The sequence below is a fragment of the Coenobita brevimanus genome, chromosome 65 (assembly GCF_032717465.1).
Source record: "Coenobita brevimanus isolate Jiangsu-jjx chromosome 65, ASM3271746v2, whole genome shotgun sequence".
Classification (NCBI taxonomy): Eukaryota; Metazoa; Arthropoda; class Malacostraca; order Decapoda; family Coenobitidae; genus Coenobita; species Coenobita brevimanus.
Window position 1 is genome coordinate 36,323,775 of NC_137018.1, and position 24,947 is coordinate 36,348,721.

Below are 24,947 nucleotides of genomic sequence, written 5' to 3' on the forward strand. Positions count from 1 at the left end.
CCCTGTATACCTCTCTCCTAGCCCTACGCTTGGCAGCCAAATATTCCTCTTTGCTACCACCCTTCTTCCATTCCCGGAAAAGCCTTCTTTTCTCCTTAATTGCAGCTTCTACACCCTCATCCCACCACCAAGTTACTTTATGTCTTGGTGGTCCTCTTGTCCAGCCGCATGTTACATTAGTAACTCTCAAGAAATTGTTCTTGAGGGCTCTGTACTGTTCATTAACGCCTCTGTCTACAGCTCCCTGTTCAGCCACCACTCTCCTCAACTCGCTATAGAAGGCATCCCTTACTACTTGGTTTTTCAGCTTCCATATTTTCCTCCTAGGTACATAAGTCCTCTTTTTCATCATTTGTTCTTTAAGCACCATATCACATATCAATAGTTTGTGCTGCTGCACACACTCCTCACTTCCTATAACTTTAACATCCCTCACTAACCTCCTATCGGCCCTCCTAACCAGAAAATAATCTATCTGACTGCTATTTCCCCCAGACTCATACGTAATTAACCTACTGTCTCTTTTCCTAAAATATGTGTTGCACACAATCATGTCCGTTGCCTCCTCAAACTCGAGTATCCTTTCCCCTTCTGCATTCCTTAGACCATATGCACATCCCCCATGCACTCCTTCATAACCTTGGGCTGCTTCACCTACATGACCATTTAAGTCCCCTCCCAAAATCACTATCTCATCATCCCGCATACCACCCACTACACGTATTAAATCATCCCAAAATCTATCTTTCTCTGATTCATCCAATCCTGCCTGTGGAGCATATGCCGATATAATCACAGCTATCTTTCTTCCCAACAGAATTTTCACAACCAATATCCTATCGCTACTCTCAAAACATTCATAACATATTCCACCCATTTCTCCGCAACCATCACACCAACACCTCCATATCCGTCTGTCCTTCCCTGCCAAAACAACTTATAGCAACAGTCCTTCCCAACAATCTTTCTGGCTGATCCACCCCTGTACCGGACTTCCTGCAAACACGCCACGTCCACCCACCTCCTACTGAATGCCTCAACGACTTCCCCTGCTCTTCCCCTCAAACTTCCCACATTCCATGAACCCACCCTCATCCCCATGGGTGATTTACTGTCCTCAGGCTTGCTTTGAAACCTTTTTTGTTTTGTCATCTTCAGTATTAATAAATGGGGACAGACACAGCACAGGTCCCACTCACCGCACAATCCCATGTCCAGGCAATGGATCTGGGACCCCTAGCCCACCAGCTTACCAGTGGCTGTGGTAGTGGCCTCGGGGCACCCTGCCAGGACAGCTGCAGGGACACCCTCCAAGCGCGTCTTGGCACTGCAACTATCCCGCCATTATACACCCACTGATAGGGCAGCCTCCTGGGACGCTACTCCCAGGTTCGGGCCCCTCTCTATTGGGCGGAAGCGGCAGCCTGGGAACCGCAATGCCCTGTACCCTCTAGCACAGGCCCGAGCCCCATCTCGCCCTGGACCCATGATCTATGCCGGCGGAACCCCCGCCACGCCTCCCCCCAGAAGTCCGCCACTAGGTAGCGGGGGCAAAGTTTTCTGGCCGCATGCCCTTGCTGGCGCCAACCCCTGTAACGTAGTGAGATACGTTGTGTGAAATGTAAAGTGCATGTGGTGTAGTGCATAGATAGTTAGAGGAAATGTTTGGGAGAGTATGCTGGTCTACTCTCCATGTTACTGTCACACTGAAAAGGTCAGCAAAGGGGGATGGTTAGATAGCTAGTGAAACAGGAGCTCCAGCTCTCCCTATCACCAGCATTCCCATTCCCCTCGGGAGTACTACCCTGTTCGGCCCGTGTAAGAGTAAGAAGAGAGTGGATGAGGAATTTGCATGGAATTTGAGTGTAAAGTGGAGGGAATGTAAGAAAATGTTCTGGAAGGAAGTAAGGAGAATTAGACAGGGTGATAAAAGAGTTAGTAGAGGAGTGAAAGATAAAAATGGTAGATAGATATTGGAGAAGGGAGAAAAAATGAGCTGAAGGAGAGAACACTTTAAGGAACTGTTAAACATAGGTAATGAAAGGAATGGGAATATAAGTGGCTGGGGTATGGCTGTGAGAAGGGAGGAAGAGATCAGAAGGATGGACGTAATGAAGAAAGTCAAAATGGGGAAAGCCCTAGGAATTCATGAAGTGTGTGGTGAAATGATGATGCATGGAGGAGAGATAGTAGTAGAACTGATATGGAAGATATGCAGATTGACCTGGAAGGAAGGTAGAGTTGGGGAGGATAGGAAGTCAGGTATAATTATTCCCATCCAAAGGAAATGGGGAAAATGAAGCGTGTGGTAATCATATGGGCATTTGTCTTCTCAATGCAGTAAGAAAATTATATGGTTCAATACTTATAGAAAGAGTTAGGGGAATAACATACGAATTAGCTGGAGAAGAAGAGGGAGGTTAAAGGAAAGGAAGAGGTTGTGTTGATCAGATATTCAGCCTAACGTCTTTAGTGGAAAAGTTTCTAAAGAGAAAGAAATTGAATGCAGCCTTCAAGGATTTGGAGAAAGCGTATGACAAAGTGGACAAACATGGATTGTGGAAAATAATAACAACATATAGAGTAAATGGGAAGCTGTTGAATGCTGTGAAGAGTATGTATGAAGGTGCTTAGGCTGCAGCGCGTGTGGATGGTGAAGTGAGTCAGTTTTTCTGTCTGAATGTTGGATTGAAACAGGGATGTGTCATGTCTCCATGGTTGTTCAATCTGTATGTGGATGGGGTTATAAAAGAGATACAAGGTAGGGTGGTGGATGTTAGAGCAGCCCTGATGAGAGAGGACAATGTTTGGAAACTTCCTGTACCGTTGTTTGCTTATGATACTGTACTGGTAGGTGAAGAGGAAGGGGAACTACAAGGCCTGGTAAATGAGTTTGGGAGAGTGTGTAAGAAACAGAATCTAAAGGTGAATGTAGGGAAGAGTAAGGTAGTGGTCTTCCAGAAAAATGAAGTCACTGAATGTACAGTGAGACTGGATGATGAGAAAATGAAAAACGTGAGTGCATTTATGTACAGGGGTAGTGTGATGAGTATGGATCGAAGTTTAGAGGATGAAGTGCCTGAAAGGGTACAACAGGGAAGAAAGGTAACTGGTTCTTTATAAGCTATGATAAGAAATAGGGAAGTGAGCATGGAAGTAAAAAAGTCACTGCATGATTGTACCATGATATCTATTCCGACGTATGGAAGTGAAGCTTGGACCTTGTCGGAGGAACACAAGTCATGAGTGAGAGCACTGGAATTGTGTTATCTGACAGAAGCATGTGGAGTTACATGGAGAGGCAGACTGACAAATAAGGAAGTGAAGACGCATTGTGGTATGGATGTGGATATGACAGAAAGCATTAAGAGAAATACACTGAGGTGGTTTGGCCATTGGGAAAGAAGGGAGAGTGAGAGAATAATGAGAAAAGTTTATGTTAGTGAGGTGGAGGGGGAAAGAGGGAGGGGGAGGCTGAGGGGGAGATGAAAGGACGGAGTGGAGAGGTACTGTATGTGAGAGGAGTGTGTGAGATGGGGGGAGGGCAGCAAAGTCACGAGGGAGAGTTCGATATGAAGCCGATTTTTTTGTGACCACTCCTTACGGGATTAAGGCATCTGGCAATATATAGATAAATAGACAGACAGTTACATATAAGCCAACCACAGCCTTCCCTCCCGCACCATGCATGAAGATTGTTGGTGTTCATTGGTGACCAGGTTGATGTAGGTTTGGAGATTAGAGGGGTAACTTTTCTGAGACGACACACTCAAATAATTTTCTCCACAAGATTACTCAAATAATTTTCTCCACAAGATTAGTTATTTCTAAATCACGGAATTCTCAAATCACGGTGTGTGCTCAGTATCATACAGCCACAACTTAGAAGATTTCACAGTGGTCTAAAGCTAGTATGAATATGATGAAAAACAAAAAAAATCAGACTGATGGGGTTAACTTAGTGTCAGGCAGAGGCATTTCTGAAAGCATACAGAAAATAGCTGCTGTAATTACGAATCTAGAAAAGACACTGAATATGAGTAGATAAGAAATAACTGGAAAATACAAGGAGTACGTGGGGTGTAAAAGGTTAACTCTTCATTCTGATGATTTTTTATTTTATTCTTACTATCTCTAGACAATTTTATTCATCCTAGGATACAGCTTTTATTAATCCCTTCAGTACAAGAGGTGTTCCCTAAACTGAATAATGTACTGTAATAATATCATCTGGAGATGGCAATAATAACACACAAAAATACATACCGTCATCAGAATGATGAGGTAAAAGCCAACCAGAAAATGTGCTACTGGCATCAAAAGCCTTGTCACTTCTCTCAAGGAACTTTAAAAATCAGTCTGTTGAATCTGCCATAAAAGACACAATTCATTTTATCTGACCACAGTAAAGGCTTTTCATCTCAGGAACTTTCCCCCTCCCCCCAAAAAAAAATCTCATATATTCTCCTTCTGATGCAATTTCATATCACAATCTGTTTACAATTTCTGAACTACTGTGCAAGCATGCGATACCTACCTATCGGTTCACTTACAGCATACTCTGTATCTGCATCACCTGAAGCATATTACATGACTGGGTCTGATTCACTGATATCCACTACACTAATCCACCAGATTTCTCATGACTGATACTTCACTGACATTTCACCAAGTCTGTCAACTGACACCAACCACACTAATGTACAATTTCAGACAAAGGTTTGCTAACTATTCCACTATATCTACTTCACTCTTAGGGCATGTCCATCATTTTCCTACCTCATGAATCATGTCAAAAAGAATTAACCACTGGCAGATTCTAAGCCTCCCTCAACTTAGGAATAATGACTACAAGAGAAAACTGACAAGCAGAGGAATGTATATACCAGGTGAGCTTCATCCCTAACTTTACCAACTTACCATGACTGAAACTTCAAGGTGACCTTATACAGGTAACCAAAACATGGGCTGAAGTGAAGCCTATAGTGCCCACTGACTATGTGGAGAGATGGAAATGCAGCATCCATCCAGGAACCAAACCTCCACACTTTTTCCCGCACCTTGTTGTGGTGTGGCACTGTCAACTGCAAGGGAACATCGGTTCACTGCACAGGACAGCCCTGCAGGGGCGACTACTATCATGCAGTTAATGGGTCTACTTAGCCACACAGACTGGGGTTACTTAACAACAATATGCTGAATTCCTGTTACTCACGATAATACTGTGTGGCAGTTGTCGGTCTGGCAGAAAAGCCAAAGAGTTGACAGAGCTGAGGAGCATCTGGGAGGATGTTTGAGTTGTACATAACAATTACATAGCGCGGTTGTACCCCAGGCTGGCTGAGTATAGTCTCCAGTGTAAGAGTAAGAGTTGCTAGAGAGGTTCCCCCCATCACCATAATGGGAGTGTTGAACATGGCGCTGCCCACCAACTGTCGGTTGGTCAGTACAGCTGGTTTCAGTGGCACCTCACGCTGGCTCACTGTAGGAAGCACAGAGATGACTTAGTTCACAGTAATATGAATTAATTATGACTAGAGCAGCAGGATAGTGTAAAAGTATGGAGGGAGAGTAAGATACATTTATCACTTCGGTTTCTGATATTTCGTAGTCCAACTTTTAAATGCACTGATAAGAAAGATCTTACCACCATCCTACAGTATCCTTTAGAGTTCTCCCTCTTCAATATCAACAGCAGATGGGATATCATATAACAGGGTAGATTTAACATGTATAGGGATCCATTTCTGAGTCTTGGGTTTCCCCCCCAGCCAAGTCCTAAACCCACCCAATTGAGTCCAAAAAGAAGTTTCTAGCTCATCTAAACCCTCAAATAGCTTTAAAACAAGTTAAACTAAGCCTAAAATCTCACCTACACCCATAAATAAAATCTGAAAATCATCAAATATGTCTGGAAAAAATAAAACTAAACTCCACCCCAAAATGACAATGTTTACCCAACCTATGACTAAAACACATTAAGTCTAAAAACAGTTTATAAATCAACCTAAATACAAAATTTAAGTCTAAAACATTATCAAAATTGGTAACAAAAAGCTACACCCATCATCAAACTGGGGTTTGGCCATCGATGGGAGGGGTATGGTGGTATATCTACCCCCATCACTAAGCCATGGTATCACATCTAGGGGTATCATATCTTGGAGTATACCATATACAGTATAAATATGATTATATATATATATATATATATATACACTGGTATATATATATACAGTATATATATATATATATATATATATATATATATATATATATATATATATATATCCATCCATCCATCCATCCACCCATCATCCAATCCTACATTGCCCCATGAGGAGCATAGGAGCCCGGGACTAGGCAGTTGGTCCTGACATTTAAGATGAGAGTGACCAGCCTCACTTATCCCTGAGTGGTATTACATGAGCAATCAACTCCAACCATCCCTTGGATATAAACCTTCACGGGCTCAATCCGATTGGAGTACAATAATTACCCACTAAACCACCAGGCGCCAAAATTTGGTTATATGGTTACCACCCAGCATAGTAAATGGTTTCCTGGTGTTCAGGAAACCATTTGGCTTGTCACTCAGTGTAGAGTCACCCACAGGCAAAAGGAAGAGGAAAGAATGAAGGAAAGAAAGACAGAAGAGAGAGTGTAAAGTCACCCACAGGCAGAAGGACAAGGAAAGAATGAAGGAAAGAAAGACAGACAAAGATGGAAGGAAAGAAGGATGGAGGAGAGGAAAGGGCAGACACCCAACAGCAGCACTACATCAAGTGAGTGGATGGTGAGCGCCCCCACCCACCACTATATATATATATATATATATATATATATATATATATATATATATATATATATATATATATACAATATATATATATATATATATATATATATATATATACAATATATATATATATATATATATATATATATATATATATATATATATATTTCATTCATTCATTGCCAGACGCCATGTATCCCAAACGGGGTGGCCAACGGCTTAGAGTTAATTGTTTTACAGGGAGGGGCACTAATCCTCCACCAACCCCACTTGACACATAGGGATGCCAACAGCATCTGGTGTTCCCAGGCGGTCACCCATCCAAGTACTAACCAAACCCAACGTTGCTATATATATATATATATATATATATATATAATTATATATACAGTATGGTGATACCCTAACGAATGGAAGAAGCTTGGACCTTGTTGGAGGGACAAAAGTCAAGAGTGAGAGCAGTGAAAATGAGTTATTTGAGAGGGGCATGTGGAGTCACATGGAGAGACTGACTGACAAATGAGGAAGTTAAGCAGTGTTGGATGTGGATGTGATAGGAAGCATTAGGAGAAACACACTGAGGTGGTTTGGCCATATGGACAGGCTGGAGAGTGAGGGACTGACGAGGAGAGTGTATGTGCGTGAAGTGGAGGAGGGGAGAGGGAGGGGGCGGCCAAGGATGAGATCGAGGAATCGAGTGGAGAAGTACTGTATATGAGGGAGGGGGGTGTGAGCTGGAAGCAGGGCAGTGAAATGGTGGGGAACAGGGTGACATGGAGGCAATTTGTTTGTGGCCACCCCTTATGGGATTGAAGCATCTGGCAATAGATAGATAGATAGACAGACTTGTAATTTCTCATTCTCTGGTTCCTTTTCATTTATTTTATGGTTCTATCCCTTACTTGTGTGAATAAGGTCTTAATTAGGTGCAGTGCATGTCCGGTAGGGAGTTATTTAGGTGGCTTTCAAAGTTAGTTTGGGTTGGGGTCTATAAGTATCTGTCCAGGGGCATTTTTCCCAAGTCCCGGACAGGCCTTTGACTCTATTACATTGGATCTTGGAGGGATTACTGTACAGTATACACTGTATATTCATCCATCCATCCAACCATCATCCAATCTTGTATCGCCCCATGAGGAGCGTAAGAATCCAAGAATAGGCAAGTTGGTCCTTATATTAAAGATGAGACTGACCTGCCTAACTCACCCCTGATTGGCATTACGTGAGCAATAAACCCCAACCACCCCCGAGATATAAACCTACACAGGTTCAATCTGATTGGAGCACCTTAATTACCCACTAAACCACCAGGCACAATAATTTAGAGTGCAATAATTTAGTTACATGGTTACAACACAGTGTAGTAAATGGTTTCCTGGTGTACAGGAAACCATTTGGTATATATATATATATATATATATATATATATAGATATATATAGATATATATATATATATATATATATATATATATATATATATATATACTGTACATACAGTATATATACAGTATATATATGAATAAGTTGCTACCCAAAAGTTCCAGTAATTTGAACAGAGGGAGTCAACCATTTGCAGTTTTACCTTTTGCCAATAGGAGGAGTCAGCAGCAACCTTTGTGCGTCAGTGTGGCCCCGGCCGTGTCTGTGAGCGGACATGTGGTTCAGCTACACTTACCATTGTAATGTGGTGTGTAGGTGCTTTGGGGGTTTTGCATTGGCAGACCTCACAGAACAAAGAACCTGCATCAAGTTCTGCTTCAAGATCAACAACATGGCTGCAGAAACTCACTGGCTGCTTCAGCATGCCTTTGGTGACAATGCCATATCCCAAAGCAGAACATTTTTCTGGTATAGGAGGTTCAAGGAAGGACGAACATCCATCAACGACGATGACCGTTCTGGACAACTGTCAACGGCAACAACACCAGAAAACGTCAGAAATGTTCATCAGGCTATCCTTTCAGATCGTAGACGACTAATCCATGATGTTTGTGATATTGTTGGACTGTTATACGGGAGCGTGCAAAGCATTTTGTCGGACATGTTGGGCGTGAGACGCATCGCTGCATACTGTAATTTGTACCAAGAATCCTGAGTGACAAGCAGAAGGCACATCACATTGCAGTTTGCAGGGAGCTCAAGAATCAGGTCAGAGATAACACCACCTTCATCTCCATGGTCATAACTAGTGATCAATGATGGGTTTATGGTTATGAGACAAAGCAGCAGTCATCGCAATGGAAGTCTCCCAATTCACCGAGACTGAAAAAATTGTGTCAAGGTCGCAGCAGTGTCAAGTCGATGTTGATCATTTTCTTCTAAATCCAAAGGATTTTTCACAAGGAATTCGTCCCATCCGGTCAATCTGTCAGCAGAAAGTTCTACTGTGAAGTTTTGCAGCATCTGAGGAAGAACATCTGACACAAATATCCAGAACAGTGGAAGAACAAGGACTGGGTCCTGCATCATGACAAGTGTCCCCGCCCACACATCAGTTGTTGTCAGGCGGTTCCTGGCTTCCACTAACACAGTAGGCATTTCCCACCCACTCTATTCACCTGACCTTGCCCCCTGTGACTTTTTCCTGTTTCCCAAGCTGAAATTATGACTGATAGGGTGTTGATTTGACACGACTGAGGAAATCCAGACAGAATCACAGGAGGTGCTCAGGACCATCACATCTGAAGCATTCCAGGGATGCATGGACTCGTGAAAAAATTTGCTGGGACCACTGTACAGTAGACACGTACATGCCCAAGGGGACTACTTTGAAGGCAACAGTGAGAACTACGAGGTTACGTAATTTATTTTCCAACAATATTCAAATTACTGGAATTTTTGGGCAGCAGCTCGTGTATATATATATATATATATATATATATATATATATATATATATATATGTATATATATATACACACACACACACTGCAAATTGACTTAGGACCTACACACACAGCATTGCTATAGGAGAGATGTCTGTCTTTGCTTTGTGTTTCCACTTCTACCAAGTGAATTTCAGGGGCAAGAAGTAACTTACAACTCCTCTGGTGCTGGTGGGAGATGGTGAAACACTCAGCACATCAATTCTTGCCCAGAAGCAAGAGTGGGAGTATATGTTCCCATCGCTCCGAGCTTGCACCTTCCTCTTTTCGTATGCATTACTGTTTGCCCTGTTGTTTTCCTAGAGTTGAGTCGTCATGCCTGGAAAGTATTGCTCAAGGGATGAGAGCGTCCGTATCATTGCATGGAGCCAGGATAATGTCCCTATCAACACTATTTGTGAACGTACTGGACATGCAAAGTCAACCATCATGAAGATTCTTGCTGCTGCGCGCTGCCTGCCACCTGATGTCGTACAAGTGCACAAGCATGGTGGTGGAAAGAAGAGGACGACTTCCAGAGGTACTGATACGCTTCTGAAGAGGGAAGAAATCAAGAATCCTCAACTGACAGCAGCAGAATTGAAGAGAATGCATCCCCATCTGAACAAGACGTGTCAATTCGAACTATCCAACACCGCTTGCAGAAGGAGCTGGGTTTGCCAAGCCGCACCGCAGCCAAGAAACCGCTTCTCACTGACCGCATGAAGAAGCAGCACATTCAGTTTGCCAAGAAGTATGCACACTTGACATCAGATGAGTGGAGAAAAGGTATGTTTTTCAATGAAAGCACATTTCAAGTGTTCCAGGTGCGTTCTACCAATGTTTGTTGCCCTCCCTCCCGTATTCGATGTGACCCTGCTTACACAGTGCCCACTGTTAAGCACCCACAATCAGTAATGGTATGGGAGTGTTTCTCAGGTGAAATGGGAAGGGGAGGCCTCTGCTTTTTTCCTAAGAACTTGATGGTGAATGGTGGCCAGTATATTCAAGTTCTGAAAGATCATTTGTTAAACTTTTTTGCTATTCATGGGTGCAACTTCTTCATGCACGATTCAGCTCCATGTCACACGTGAAGAAAGGTGAAAACATGGCTTCAGGATAATCAGATTGAGGTCCTTGACTGGCCTGGCAACAGTCTGGATCTAAATCCGATAGAAAACTGCTGGGCAAGATGAAGAAAATCATGGCAGAGAAGAAGACACACAATCCGGACAACGTTAAGACTGAACTGACAAATGTTTGGTGCAAAGAAATGTCCTTAGATTACTTTAGAGATCTAAGTGATTCCATGCCAAAATGCATTCAAATGGTCCTGAAAAACAAGGGAAACATCATCATCATCATTGCCAGACGCCATGTATCCCAGACGGGGTGGCCATGGGCTTAGAGTTAATTGTTTTACAGAGAGGGGCACTAATCCTCCACCAACCCCACTTGACACGTAGGGATGCCAACAGCATCTGGTGTTCCCAGGCGGTCACCCATCCAAGTACTAACCAGACCCAACGTTGCTTAAACATGATTTCATATTAATGAATGGCATTTCATGATCAAACATTGTGATATACTATGATATCTGTGTATTTTAATACCTTGTGGAGGGAGGTCCTAAGTCAATTTGCAGTAGCTGCATATATATATATATATATATATAAACTGTACTATATATATATATATATATATACATATATAAACTGTACTATATACAGTATATATATATATATATATATATATATATATATATATATATATATGGGAGGGGGTTGGTGATAGCCAATACCCTCTTCAGGCATAAAATGATCCACAGGTATACATGGCGAGTGATGAGAAGGGTGGGTGGTGAACTGAATGAAAGGAAAGCAATGATTGATTATGTGTGTGTGGATGAAAGGATGCGAAGATGTGTAATGGATGCAAGAGTTTATAGAGGTTGGGGGAGTGGACTTTCTGACCACTACTTGGTGGTGACCAGAATTAGAATTCAAGTAAGATGGAGGAACAGAAGAAGGGAAAGACGAGAGGAAGGAGTAGTTGCAAGGAGAGTGGAAAGGCTACAAGAGGATGAGAAAAAGGCAGAGTATAAGAGAGAAGTGAAGGAACGATTGGGCAAATATGAATTGGAGCGGATGGGAGACGTGGAAGGTGTGTGTAGGATATTTACAGAAGAAATATGTGCAGCATGTGATGTGGTGTGTGGAAGGAAGAGAAGACGGAGGGGGGTGCAAGGAACAGCATGGTGAAATGAAAAGGTGAGACAGGCTGTGGCACAAAAGAAGAAAGCATACAATGAATGGATGAGAAATAGGGGCGTGGAAGAAGTTGAGAGGCGGAAGAGAGAGTTATATGTAGAAAGAAAGAGAGAGGTGAAAAGATTAGTAAGAGAGAGTAAGAAGAGAGTGGATGAGGAATTTGGAAGGAATTTGAGTGTAAAGTGGAGGGACCGTAAGAAAATGTTCTGGAATGAGGTGAAAAGAGTAAGACAGGGTGGAAGTGAAGTTAGCAGGGGAGTGAAAGGTAAAAATGGTAGATTACTAGTGGAGAAGGGAGAAAAAGTGAGCAGATGGAGAGAACACTTTAAGGAATTGTTGAACGTAGAGGGTGGAAGTAATGTGAGTATAAGTGGCTGGGGAATGGCTGGGAGAAGGAGGGAGGTGAGAAGACAGGAAGAAATCAGTAGGATAGAAGTTGTGGAAGCAATGAAGAAAGTTAAATCGGGGAAAGCCCCAGGAATTGATGGAGTGTGTGGTGAAATGCTGAAGCATGGGGGAGAGATAGTAGTACAATGGATGTGGAAGATGTGCAGATTGGCCTGGGAGGAAGGTAGAGTCCCGGAGGATTGGAAGTCAGGTATAATTATTCCACTGTACAAAGGAAAAGGGGAAAAAGAAGTGTGTGGTAATCATAGGGGCATTTGTCTTCTTAGTATAATAGGAAAAGTGTATGGTAGGATACTTATTGACAGAGTTAGAGAAAGAACAGAGAAATTAGTTGGAGAAGAACAGGGAGGCTTTAGGAAGAGAAGAGGTTGTGTAGATCAGATATTCATTCTTAGATCTTTAGTGGAAAAGTTTCTAGAGAAGGGAAAGAAGTTGTATGCGGCTTTCATGGATTTAGAGAAAGCATATGACAGGGTGGATAGACAAGGATTGTGGAAAGTCTTAAGAATATATGGAGTAGATGGGAAGCTGTTGAATGCTGTGAAGAGTATGTACGATGGTGTGAAGGCTGCAGTGCGTGTCGATGGTGAACTAAGTGAATTTTTCTCTTTGAAAGTTGGGTTGAAACAGGGATGTGTCATGTCTCCATGGTTGTTCAATCTGTACATGGATGGGGTAATAAAAAAGGTACAAGGTAGGGTAGTGGATGTTGGAGTGGCCCTGGTGAGAGAGGATAGTGTTTGGAAACTCCCTGTACTGTTGTTTGCAGATGATACTGTGTTGTTGAATGAAGACGAAGGGGAGCTGCAAGGCTTGGTGGATGAGTTTCGGAGAGTGTGTAAGAAACGGAATCTAAAGGTGAAAATAGGGAAGAGTAAAGTGATGGTCTTTGAGAGAGGTGAAGTCAGTGAATGTACAGCGAGGTTGGATGGTGAGGAATTGGAAAATGTGAGTACGTTTAAGTACTTGGGTAGTGTGATGAGTAAGGATGGAGGTTTGGAGGGTGAAGTGCTTGAAAGGGTACAGCAGGGAAGAAAGGCTGCTGGTTCTTTGAAAGCAGTGATAAGAAACAGGGAAGTGAGCATGGAAGTGAAAAAGTTACTACATGACAGTATTGTGATACCAACTCTAACGTACAGAAGTGAAACTTGGACGTTGTTGGAAGGGCACAAGTCAAGAGTGAGAGCAGAGGAAATGAGTTATTTAAGAGGAGACTGTGGAGTCACATGGAGAGACACGCTGACAAATGAGGATATAAAGGAGCATTGTGGTGTTGATGTGGATGTGATAGGAAGCGTTATGAGGAACACACTGAGGTGGTTTGGCCATGTGGAGAGGATGGAGGGTGAAAGACTGACGAAGAGAGTGTATGTGAGTGAGGTGGAGGGGGAAGAGGGAGGGGGAGGCCGAGGATGAGATGGAGGGATGGGGTGGAGAGGTATATGAGAGAGGGGGGTGTGAGTTGGGAGCAGGGCAGTGAAATGGCGGGGGACAGGGTGACTTGGAGACGATTTGTTTGTGGCCACCCCAAACGGGATTGAGGCATCTGGCAATAGATAGATAGATAGACAGATATATATATATATATATATATATATATATATATATATATATACAGTAATTCCTCTACTATCCAACGTAATAGAGCCAAAGGCATGTCCGGAAAGTGGTCCCGTCCAGATAGTGGGCCCCAGCCTCCTGGACTTGTACTTAAGGACCCTAACCCAGCCTAACTTTGAAAGCCACCTAAATAACTCCCTACCAGACATGCATAGCACCTACTTAAACCTATTTAAGACCCTATTTACACCAATAATGGACATAAAGCATGAAATAAATGAATGGACATAAAGCATGAAATAAATGAAAAGGAACCAAAGAATGAGGAATTAGAAGTGACTGTACCTCAGCCAGGGTGCTTACAGGATGTTTGTGGCCGCCTTCTCTAAGGCTTTGAGAGTGGTGAAAATGCTCTTGAAGCATGTACAGTAATCCAGTGTTGTGCTCCACTTACAGTAATTCTTTGCACTGTGAGTTATAATTGCTTAACACTGCACATTCTGTATATTGCACCATGCCAGTTTCAACCACCAATTTGCACTCCACCGTTAATCCTTTGCACTCTACATTCTAATTGCTTAACACAGCACAACACTGTAAATTCCCATGTGGTGGAACGGCAAGGTATTGCAGTTTATTCACTGTTTGTTCACAAAAATGAGCACGTGCGGCATCCATTGCGATGAGCATCCACTCGTGATCGAAGTTAGGCAGTAACTGTTGGTGAGGGGGAAGCAGGGTTGCCAGATCGCAACTCAGCCACATTACCAAACTCCTCAATTTTCATTACCAAATTTAACTTTTCATTACCAAATTCGTAAAGCTAGCATTTATTCTTCACTAACTATACGTATATACAAGTGGAAATCACTCTCCTTATAATTAACAGCATGTTGATTATTTTCATGATATGTAGGCTAGCAGATTAATCAGAAAAAGCAAACAATCCACCAGCTCCATCCTGTGTATCCTCATACATGTGAAAAATCCATCTGGTAATGCATTACAGTAGTATTCTGATTCATTACCAAATGAATTTTTCATTACGAAATTGGCCCACATATGGTAATAAAAAATACCAAATGGCGACCCTAACAGGGGAGGGGGGAGGAAGGAAGGGGTGAAGGGGCCGTAGTGTAAACAGCTGTTCGGTACCGTGCAGCAATTTCAAATTACGGGTGGGGAAAAAATTCGGATTTTGGGGGGATTTTTTCTTTTTTTGACCATTTTTGGGTTCCGAAGGTCCAGGCCAACAATGTCCTGTAAGTGGGGTGTCCGGAAAGTGGGCGTTCAGATAGTACGGGGATTACTGTATATATATATATATATATATATATATATATATATAATGTTTGTCTGTCTGGAAATCAGGGGGGATGAATACAAAACTCTAAATAGCTGTAACAGGTGTGATGATTTTCGATTAATTTGACGTGCATACTGTATTACATTTGCTAAAGTGGCATCCCTGACGGCCATGATTAGAACTCATTAAAAATAATAAAGTCAACATGGTGGATATACATGGCGAGTGATGAGAAGAGTGGGTAGTGAACTGAATGAAAGGAAGGCAATGACTGATTATGTGTGTGTGGATGAAAGGAAGCGAAGGTGTGTAATGGATGCAAGAGCATTTAGAGGTTGGGAGTGGACTTTCTGACCACCACTTGGTGGTGGTCAGAATCAAGGTCCAAGTAAAATGGAGAAACAGAAGAAGGGAAGGACGGGAGGAAGGAGTAGATGCAAGGAGAGTGGAAAGGTTACAAGAGCATGAGAAAAAGGCAGAATATAAGAGAGAAGTGGAAGAGTAATTGGGTAAATATGGATTGGAGCAGATGGGGGAAGGAGAAGGTGTGTGCAAAATATGTGCAGCACATGAGGTGGTGTGTAGGGTGAAGAGAAGACGAAAGGGGGTGCAAAGAACAGGATGGAATGAAGAGGTGAGACAGGCTGTGGCAAAAAAGAAGAATGCATATAATGAGTGGGTGAGTAATAGGGGCGTGGAAGAAGTTGAGAAACGGAAGAGTGAGTTATATGTAGAGGGCATTTGTCTTCTTAGTGTAATAGGAAAAGTATATGGTAGGATACTTATTGACAGAGTTAGGGAAATAACAGAGGAATTAGTTGGGGAAGAACGGGAGGTTTTAGGAAGGGAAGAGGTTGTGTAGATCAGATATTCATTCTTCGAACTTTAGTGGAAAAGTTTCTAGAGAAGGGAAGGAAGTTGTATGTGGCCTTCATGGATTTGGAGAAATCATATGACAGGGTGGCTAGTCAAGAATTGTGGAAAGTATTAAGAATATATGGAGTAGATGGGAAGTTGCTGAATGCTGTGAAGAATATGTATGAGGGGGCTAAGGCTGCAGTGCGTGTAAATAGTGAACTGAGTGAATTTTTCTATTTGAAGGTTGGGTTGAAACAGGGATGTGTCATGTCCCCATGGTTGTTCAATCTGTACATGGATGGGGTTATAAAAGAGATACAAGGTAGGGCAGTGGATGTTGGAGTGGCCCTAATGAGAGAGGGCACTGTTTGGAAACTCTCTGTACTGTTGTTTGCAGATGATACTGTGTTGTTAAGTGAAGACAAAAGGAAGCTGCAAGGCTCGGTGGATGAGTTTGGAGGAGTGTGTAAGAAACGGAATCTAAAGGTGAATGCAGGGAAGAGGGAGGGTGAAGTGCTTGAAAGGGTACAAGAAGGAAGAAAGGTTGCTGGTTCCTTGAAAACAGTGATAAGAAACAGGGAAGTAAGCAGGCAAGTGAAAAAGTTACTACATGACAGTATTGTGATACCAACTCTAACGTGTGGAAGTGAAGCTTGGACGTTGTTGGAGGGACACAGGTCAAGAGTAAAAGCAGTGGAAATGAGTTATTTGAGAGGAGCATGTGGAGTCACATGGAGAGATAGACTGACAAATGAGGATGTGAAGGAGCATTGTGGTGTAGATGTGATAGGAAGAGTTAGGAGAAACATATTAAGGTGGTTTGGCCATGTGGAGAGGATGGAGAATGAGAGACTGACAAGGAGTGTATGTGAGTGAGGTGGAGGGGGAGAGAGGGAGGGGGAGGCCATGGACGAAATGGAGGGATGGAGTGGAGAGGTATATGAGAGAGGGAGTGTGAGTTGGGGGCAGGGCAGTGAAACGGCAGGGGACAGGGCGACATGAAGGCGATTTGTTTGTGGCCACCCCATATGGGATTAAGGCATCTGGCATTAGATACAGAACATGGTGGAAACATGGTAGCCAACTATCACAGAGTTTTTTACTTCTACAACCATTTTTATTATCTGCAATGGGTCAGATGGGACTGATGGGGTGGGGTAGGCAGGGTAGGTGAGGTGGGTTTGCAAGGTTGGTTGGTAGGTGGATAGTGGGGAAAATAGGTCCAAGGTATGAACATGGTACATGGGGAACATATCCCTGGATAAATTTGAACATAGGTTCAGTGGGTAAAATGGGACCCCAGGTTTCTTTTCCCACAGAAGGAAAGGCCACCCAGGGAACCTGACAATGACAGCATTCGCAGTCATGGTGTTCTACCCATGCAATGCCTGGTACCCCTGCTATGGTATCTTATATGTCTGATATGAAAAAATACTAACCTGACCCCTTGGACAGTGTTTGTTGTCTGCAGGGTGGATGCCAAGATCATCAGCTATCAAGCCATCGTGGTTGCTTTGCGTTTTGTTACTGTAGAGTACTGTACAGATGGTACTGTGCTTGTTTAGATGTTTACTGAGTATGACTAGCTTAGTACTGGGGGTAAAGTCACATAAAGTAACTTTCAGCTGCCACATGATGTAACTTCAAAATACCCACATTATAATGTGTAATGGGTCATTATTGCTATCCAAGGTGATTTTACTTGATGCAATCCTATCACAAACTGAGGGAATTCCTATACAGTACTTCAGTTAAGATGGCAACAGGGGTGGCACAGGTGATCATATAAAAAAAAAATCATAAAATCTGAACATGTTAACAACAAAAGTACTGTACTGTAAACCAATTTAAAAACACTGTTCAAGCATGAGAAACAAGATCTAACCAGAAATTCAAAAGGAAAGACAAACTGTAATCTCACCCTTTCCTTTTCCCCACATAAACAAGTGGGAGTTTATGGCTAACTGAGTTTGAGTCTACTAGCTAACTTCACTTCTCTGTAATGACTATCTATCTATTTATTGCAAGACGCCTTAATCCAATAAGGAGTGGCCTCAAATCGCCTCCATGTCACCCTGTCCCTGGCCATTTCACTGCCCTGCTCCCAGCTCACACCTCCCTCACTCATATGCCTCTCCACTCCATCTCATCCTCAGCCTCCCCCTCCCTCTCTCCCCCTCCACCTCACTCACATACACTCTCCTCATCAGTCTCTCACTCTCCATCCTCTCCACATGGCCAAATCACTTCAATGTGTTTCTCCTAACGCTTCCTATCACATCCACATCCACACCACAACGCTACTTCACTTCCTCATTTGTCAGTCTTTCTCTTCATGTGACTCCACAGGCTCCTCTCAAATAACTCACTTCTACTGCTCTCACTCTTGACTTCTGTCCCTCCAACAACGTCTAAGCTTCACTTCCATACGTTAGAGTTGGTGTCAATACTGTCATGTAGTAACTTTTTCATTTTCATGCTCACTTCCCTGTTTCTTATCACTGCTTTCAAGGAACCAGCAACCTTTCTTCCTTACTGTACCCTTTCAAGCACTTCACCCACTAAATTTCCGTCCATACTCATCACACTACCCGAGTACTTAAACGCACTCACATTTTCCATTTCCTCCTCATCCAACCTCACTGTACATTCGCTGACTCCACGTCTCTCGAACACCATAACTTTACTCTTCCCTACATTCATCTTTAGATTCTGTTTCTTACTCTCCCAAACTCAGCCACCAAGCCTTGCAGCTCCCCTTCGTCTTCACTTAACAACACAGTATCATCTGCAAACAACAGTACAGGGAGTTTCCAAACACTGCCCTCTCTCATTAGGGCTGCTCCAGCATCCACTGCCCTACCTTGTATCTCTTTTTATAACCCCATCCATATACAGACTGAGCAGCCATGAAGACATGACACATCCCTGTTTTAATCCAACCTTCAAATATAAAAATTCACTCAGCTTACTATCCACACACACTGCAGGCTTAGCACCCTCATACATACTCTTCACGGCATTCAACAACTTCCCATCTACTCCATATATTCTTAATACTTTCCACAATCCTTGTCTATCCACCCTGTCATATGCTTTCTCCAAATCCATGAAGGCTGCATACAACTTCTTTCCCTTCTCTAGAAACTTTGCCACTAAAGATCTAAGAATGAATATTTGATCTACACAACCTATTCCCTTCCTGAAACCTCCCTGTTCTTCTCCAACTAATTCCTCTGTTATTTCCCTCAGTCAGTAAGTATCCAACCATATACTGTACTTTTCCTATTACCATAGGAAGACAAAAGCCCCTATGATTACCACATAGATACTTCTTTTTCCCCTTTTCCTATAATGTCAAAGTAACTTTTTTACCAACAAGGTGCTGGAGAGGGACTCCAGCCGTTGCACCAATATACCTGGGTTATACAAATGTCCCTCAACTCCCTTCTTATCTCCCTTAATGAGGCTAATGGACTGCAAAATAAGGAAAACCAGTATGCAATCCAACATGTTCACATTCCAGTGAACTTAGGGCTAAAAAAAATAAAAACTATCGATATAAATCCCACATGCTCTTTGCCTTTATACTTTATTGTAATCCTTGTTATCTTCCTATTGTAAGTATACCCTTCTCCATACAGCAGTCTTCATCCCTTGACTATAACAGGTCAAGGGAAAGTTTAATAAAATTATCTGATGGAATTAAAAAGGAAAATACAAAAGGTCTCACTATACTGATGGGGTTAGGAACATATGATGATAAAGCAAAGGATATTATTATACTATCCTAATAAATTTCAATTGAAAGTACTAACCTATAATGGAAAATTCATTACAATAATACAGGTATTCCAACAATATCAACTAATACTATTCATATTTCAAAACACTAGCTTCCTACAACAGTTCACTTATTTCGACAAGCAACAAACAGCTAGCAATTTTTACCATTTTTAAGCTACACATTCTAGATATTCTAAATCTCTACAAAATCTAAAATGAAAATTAATTAAATATGCAAATACAGTACCTCTAAAATATGTGTATCATCTATGTTACATGTCACAAATAACACACATACTTAACCCATGGATTGCGAGCCACAGCTCAGGCTGGGTAGCGTCGTGCTGCGAGCCACAGCTAAGGCTGTGCTGGCCGTGCATCATTGCTAACTACTCCAGCCCTATGCAAACTTATGTATGGTGCTATGCAAAGATGGTGAGATAGAGAGATTTTTTATCTTTTTGTCAAATGATCTCCTGAATGTTTATCTTCAAGTTTATCTATCTATCTATCTATATACCTAGGCTGCTTCCCCCAAGGAAAGGGAGGTAGCCGAGACAGGACGACACACTCCCCATTTACTCATCCACTCAAACACATTCATTCGCATCTTAACCCCAAAGGGGAGAAGGGACAGATCCTCACCGCACCACACCGCACAAGGGTCAACTGCGCAATGCAATCAGTGACATCCGCAGCAGGGCCTGACAGCAGAACTGGTTTACCCCTGCCACATCATAACAGACCCATCCCCTTACCTGCACCTGATCAGCTAGTCAAGTTTATGATAAACAAAACAAAAAAAAATTTTTTTTTTAAATTCATTTTTTAATTACTCCCCTACATAAACTTACACATGGCCCTACGCAAAGACGGAGAGAGAGAGAGATTGTTTCTTTTCACCAGATGATGTCCTAGATGTTTATCTTCAAGTTTATAATAAACAGAAACTAAAAAAAAATATTCATTTTTTGTGCACCACAAGGTGGGAAAAAAAAAAAGGTAACTGCGCAATCCACAGGTTAAGAAAATAAAAAATGAAACAAACTGACACGCTTAATCCAGGTCAGAATTATTTTTCACATATGTGTGCATGGCAGTGTAAGCATACAGCTTCCTATCTTGCATGTGCCTGCTATGTAGTGACACTGTACTTAATTTGAGTCAAATAAAATGTGCACATGTCCACATGTGTGCTGCACTGTCTACTACACAGCAAACTCTAGCATATTTGCTTCTCAGTCAATGAAGCATAATGTTCACTACTTGAGCATATGATTATATTTTTTCACCACCTACCATTCACTCTTGTAAGCTCCACTTGATTATGATGACAACATCCTTCTTCTGATATCACACTAACCGTCACCACCACCATCACAACCTACCCCTACATTAACCATCATCATCATCCCCTTTTCATTTTTTTATGCAATGATGAAAGAACCAAAGGCCAAAAGCCAACACTAACAACCATCACCACATTACTAACTATGAAACCCCTCTTCTAGTCTCCATCACCATTACCATCACACTAGCCATCAGCAGCCATAGTAATCACCAGACAAACCACCTACACCAGCACCAAACTAACCATCACGACATGACCCACACTAACCACATGCCACCGTTACCTGACACTAGTGCAATGGTGAAAGATGAGTATGTCGTTCAACCTAGCCAGAATTTCCAGTCCCAACCTAATCTATCCTGACCTGACTTGACAAGACCTAACTAAACTGAACATAACAGAACACAAATGAAGCTAACCTAACCTAACCTAAACTAGGCCAGACTAGAATAGACCAAACTAGAACAGACCAGCCTAACCTATCCAAAGCAATGAACATACAATCAACAAAATAAGAAAGTTGGAGGAGGAGGAGGAGGAGGAGGAGGAGGAGGAGGCACCTGGACCATCTCTAGCTGTAGGCATTAATGCTGCAGAAACAATTCTGACCATCATAGACAGAGTTGGAGGACTTCTGGCTCAACATAATGACATCATGTAGCTCATCAGGCTGGAATTAATGCAGTAGCAGCAGCCAAGGAAGATCCAGGGTAAGATCTCCCAGCTTTTCAAGCCTGTTCCCTCTCCTACTGCCAAGAGGCTCTGCACAGAGTCAGGGACCTCCACTGTCTGTAGCATCAACCTCCTTAGCAAGCCTCCACACAGTCTCAGGATCCAACACCACAGCCTCCAGGACTCCAACCTCCGGCACCTCTGAACTCTCAATCCCAGATGTGACACCATAGCCACCAGAAGTCATCTTTGCTGACAGTGATGATGAGTGAATGTTCATTTTGTGTTCTGCTTACAAAATGAGTGGATGTAAGCAGTGTGCAGCCATCTATACTGGTACAGTGTAAATGTGTTTCTTACCCTTTTTGCTCAAACCTGGCCTGAAATTGCCCTCTCCCCATCATGACTGCTGAGTTGTAAGAACAGATTACAGTAATACTGTACTGGTTATGATGAAGTGCTATGACAAAGATATGAAATAAACTGCAAAAAGGCAAAATTATGGACAATGTTCAAGTAAAATGGATACAGTTTTCATTTTAGTACCAGAATATGGTATTGTACTCATTAATTTTACAAACATGTTTGAATTCTCACCTAAGGAGGTGGGGGGTACCCCTCAAGTTTATCTAATTTTTTACTTTATCAAACCTGGTTTCCCTCCAATTAGTTCACTACAGCGAGGGTGAACTGTATATTTATATTTAAAAAGTGAAGTGAAGAAAAGATTTACTGAAACAGCAGTTCATTTTGCTTCAATCAGTCTTGTTTACATCACCAACAGGAAGTAAAACTGCCCATGAGTATTGGGGAAAAAGAAGTATGGAAGCAGAAGCAAAACAGAAGGCAGGAAAATAAATATTTATAAACTTGGGCACATGGCTGTACAGGAGAGGTTTGGCTGTGAGGTCCCAAGCAGTGGGGGGGGGGGGTGCTTGGCCAGGGGTTAACACAAACTGGTGTCTTTTGGTCACAATAGAGTTAAACATCCTGCTCACCTCTAATTCCACCACAAGAATGTGTACTTACGCAAGGGGATGACCTATGAAACCATGGAACACTGCCTTACAAAATTTATTTGAGGAAATAAATTTTGTAAGACAGTGTTATAATTATACAGTACTGAATTATTTTTTTTCCTTTAACCCCTATAACCCTAGTACTGTATATTATTTTTTCCTCACTACATCCATATGCTTTTATTCAGCTTGACAAAGACTTTTCAAAATGAAGTCATACATAACCTACTTTACCCCCTTCACTACTGTGTATTACAGGTTCTTTCCACTTTGAAAGAAATCATCCTGTTAGCTGAACACAAATGAAAAAACTGTCAATATAGTAAGAAGGCTAACTTCCATACCTTTTTTTTTTTTCCTGTTTTATTCATGGCCTCACCAAATGCCAGGTTACTGGGTTCTTGACTATCGGTTGTCAGATTACAGGAATTTTACTATATGAGCACATACCGAACAACCATGGGGACAACAAACACATTTGTTCCACTCCAGCGTTGATTTTGTACTATCTCTTTGTACAGACATGAAAAGATTGTAATACTAAGCAAGACATTTCCTTTTTGCATCAATAAACCTAACCCTCACACAATATTAATCTGCACTGTACTATCTTCTATGAGCAACAGCCCAACCGTACTATCTAAAACAATAATCCTGACCCTTGTACACTTGATTTTATATATTGATGCACACTCCATGTGAAACAAGCTGACATCTAAGACAATGAATAATGCAGGTTTACAAGAATTTCTCATCCTGTTTTCAAGATAATGCAATATTGCTTGCCAGGTGCTTGTGAAGGATGCCTTCATGTTGTGGCACTAGTATGACAGGCTGAGGTGCCTGGTTATCCAAACATCACTCAGCTTCCAAAAAGGGGGATGGTGGATTGCAGGTGAAGGGCAACTTCAGCCTACAGTCCACTAGGTTCATGTCAAGATAAACCTGGGCCAGGGGCCACAACAACAACATAGTGAAATTTTCTGTCTTATCCATAGTAAGTACTGTTATTATATACACACTTGCATTAAACTATAAATTATTCTCCTTAGACATCGTGAGCTGCATCAATAATTTCATGAAATCAACAATTCCCTCCTACACAATACTTTTTCACTGTGTGTACAAGACACCTGGTGGCAGTGGTCTCAGGTGGAAAAGGACTGTGTTCTACAAGCTAGAGTTCAGGTTCTTGAGGTGACCAGAGGTTTTTTCATCTGTAAATTGCAGTATAGATATATCTCCTATCCTTAAATGTTCTGGACTTAGGTAGTCTAGCCGCAGACTCCTATCCTCCAATGGAACAACACAGTATTGGCTAGTATTATACTTTACATGACACTATCAATACTACATTATTTCCATGCACAAACTGAGACCAGTTTCTTGTACAAGAAGCCACCTATTTCAGCAAATTTCCATTTGAAAAGAACCCATGTGTTTCCTGTATACAAGCTTTGATCCTATACTGTAGTAAAATGAGGGTTACAAAAGAGGGAGATGTTCACAGACTTGAGCACTGAAGTGAAAATGGGGAAATGAATGAGTACTAACACAATAAGAGACGCAATAACATGCACAGATTATGAAGAAATTTGGGCCCTGAGAATGTTAATGAGGTAATGCACATGGGTAGGCCAAAGTATTTTATATACAAGAAGAGAATGTGTGAGTATATGCATAAAGAGCAATACAAATTTGAATGCAGAGTGAGAGTCCCTGAAGGTGAAGCAATGGAAATGTGCTGTGAGATCCTGAGAGGGGATTTCAGGATTAGGGAACTTGACCAGAATCTTGCAGTAGACTATCAAATGAAAAAAAGGCTGACTCATGCATGCACAAAATACTGCCATGTAAAATTTTTAAGAACAGTAATCCCTCCAAGATCCAACATAACAGAGCCAAAGGCATGTCCGTGACTTGGGTTTGTCCGGGACTTATGGACCCTAACCCAACCTAACACCGAAAACCACCTAAATAACTCCCTACTAGACATGCACAGCACCTGTTTGAGACCCTATTCACACAAATAAGGGACAGAAAGCATGAAATAA

At 42.0% G+C, this 24,947-nt stretch overlaps 1 protein-coding gene across 1 annotated transcript in view; it reads right to left on the minus strand.

Annotated features, from left to right (window-relative positions):
* Positions 1-24,947, minus strand: part of LOC145404968 (protein O-linked-mannose beta-1,2-N-acetylglucosaminyltransferase 1-like) — a 181,520-nt gene that overhangs the window by 77,475 nt on the left and 79,098 nt on the right. The window contains exon 7 of the mRNA XM_080276473.1: positions 5,216-5,482. Coding sequence (XP_080132599.1) covers positions 5,216-5,482 — 267 coding nt within the window. The remainder of the gene's footprint in view (positions 1-5,215; positions 5,483-24,947) is intronic.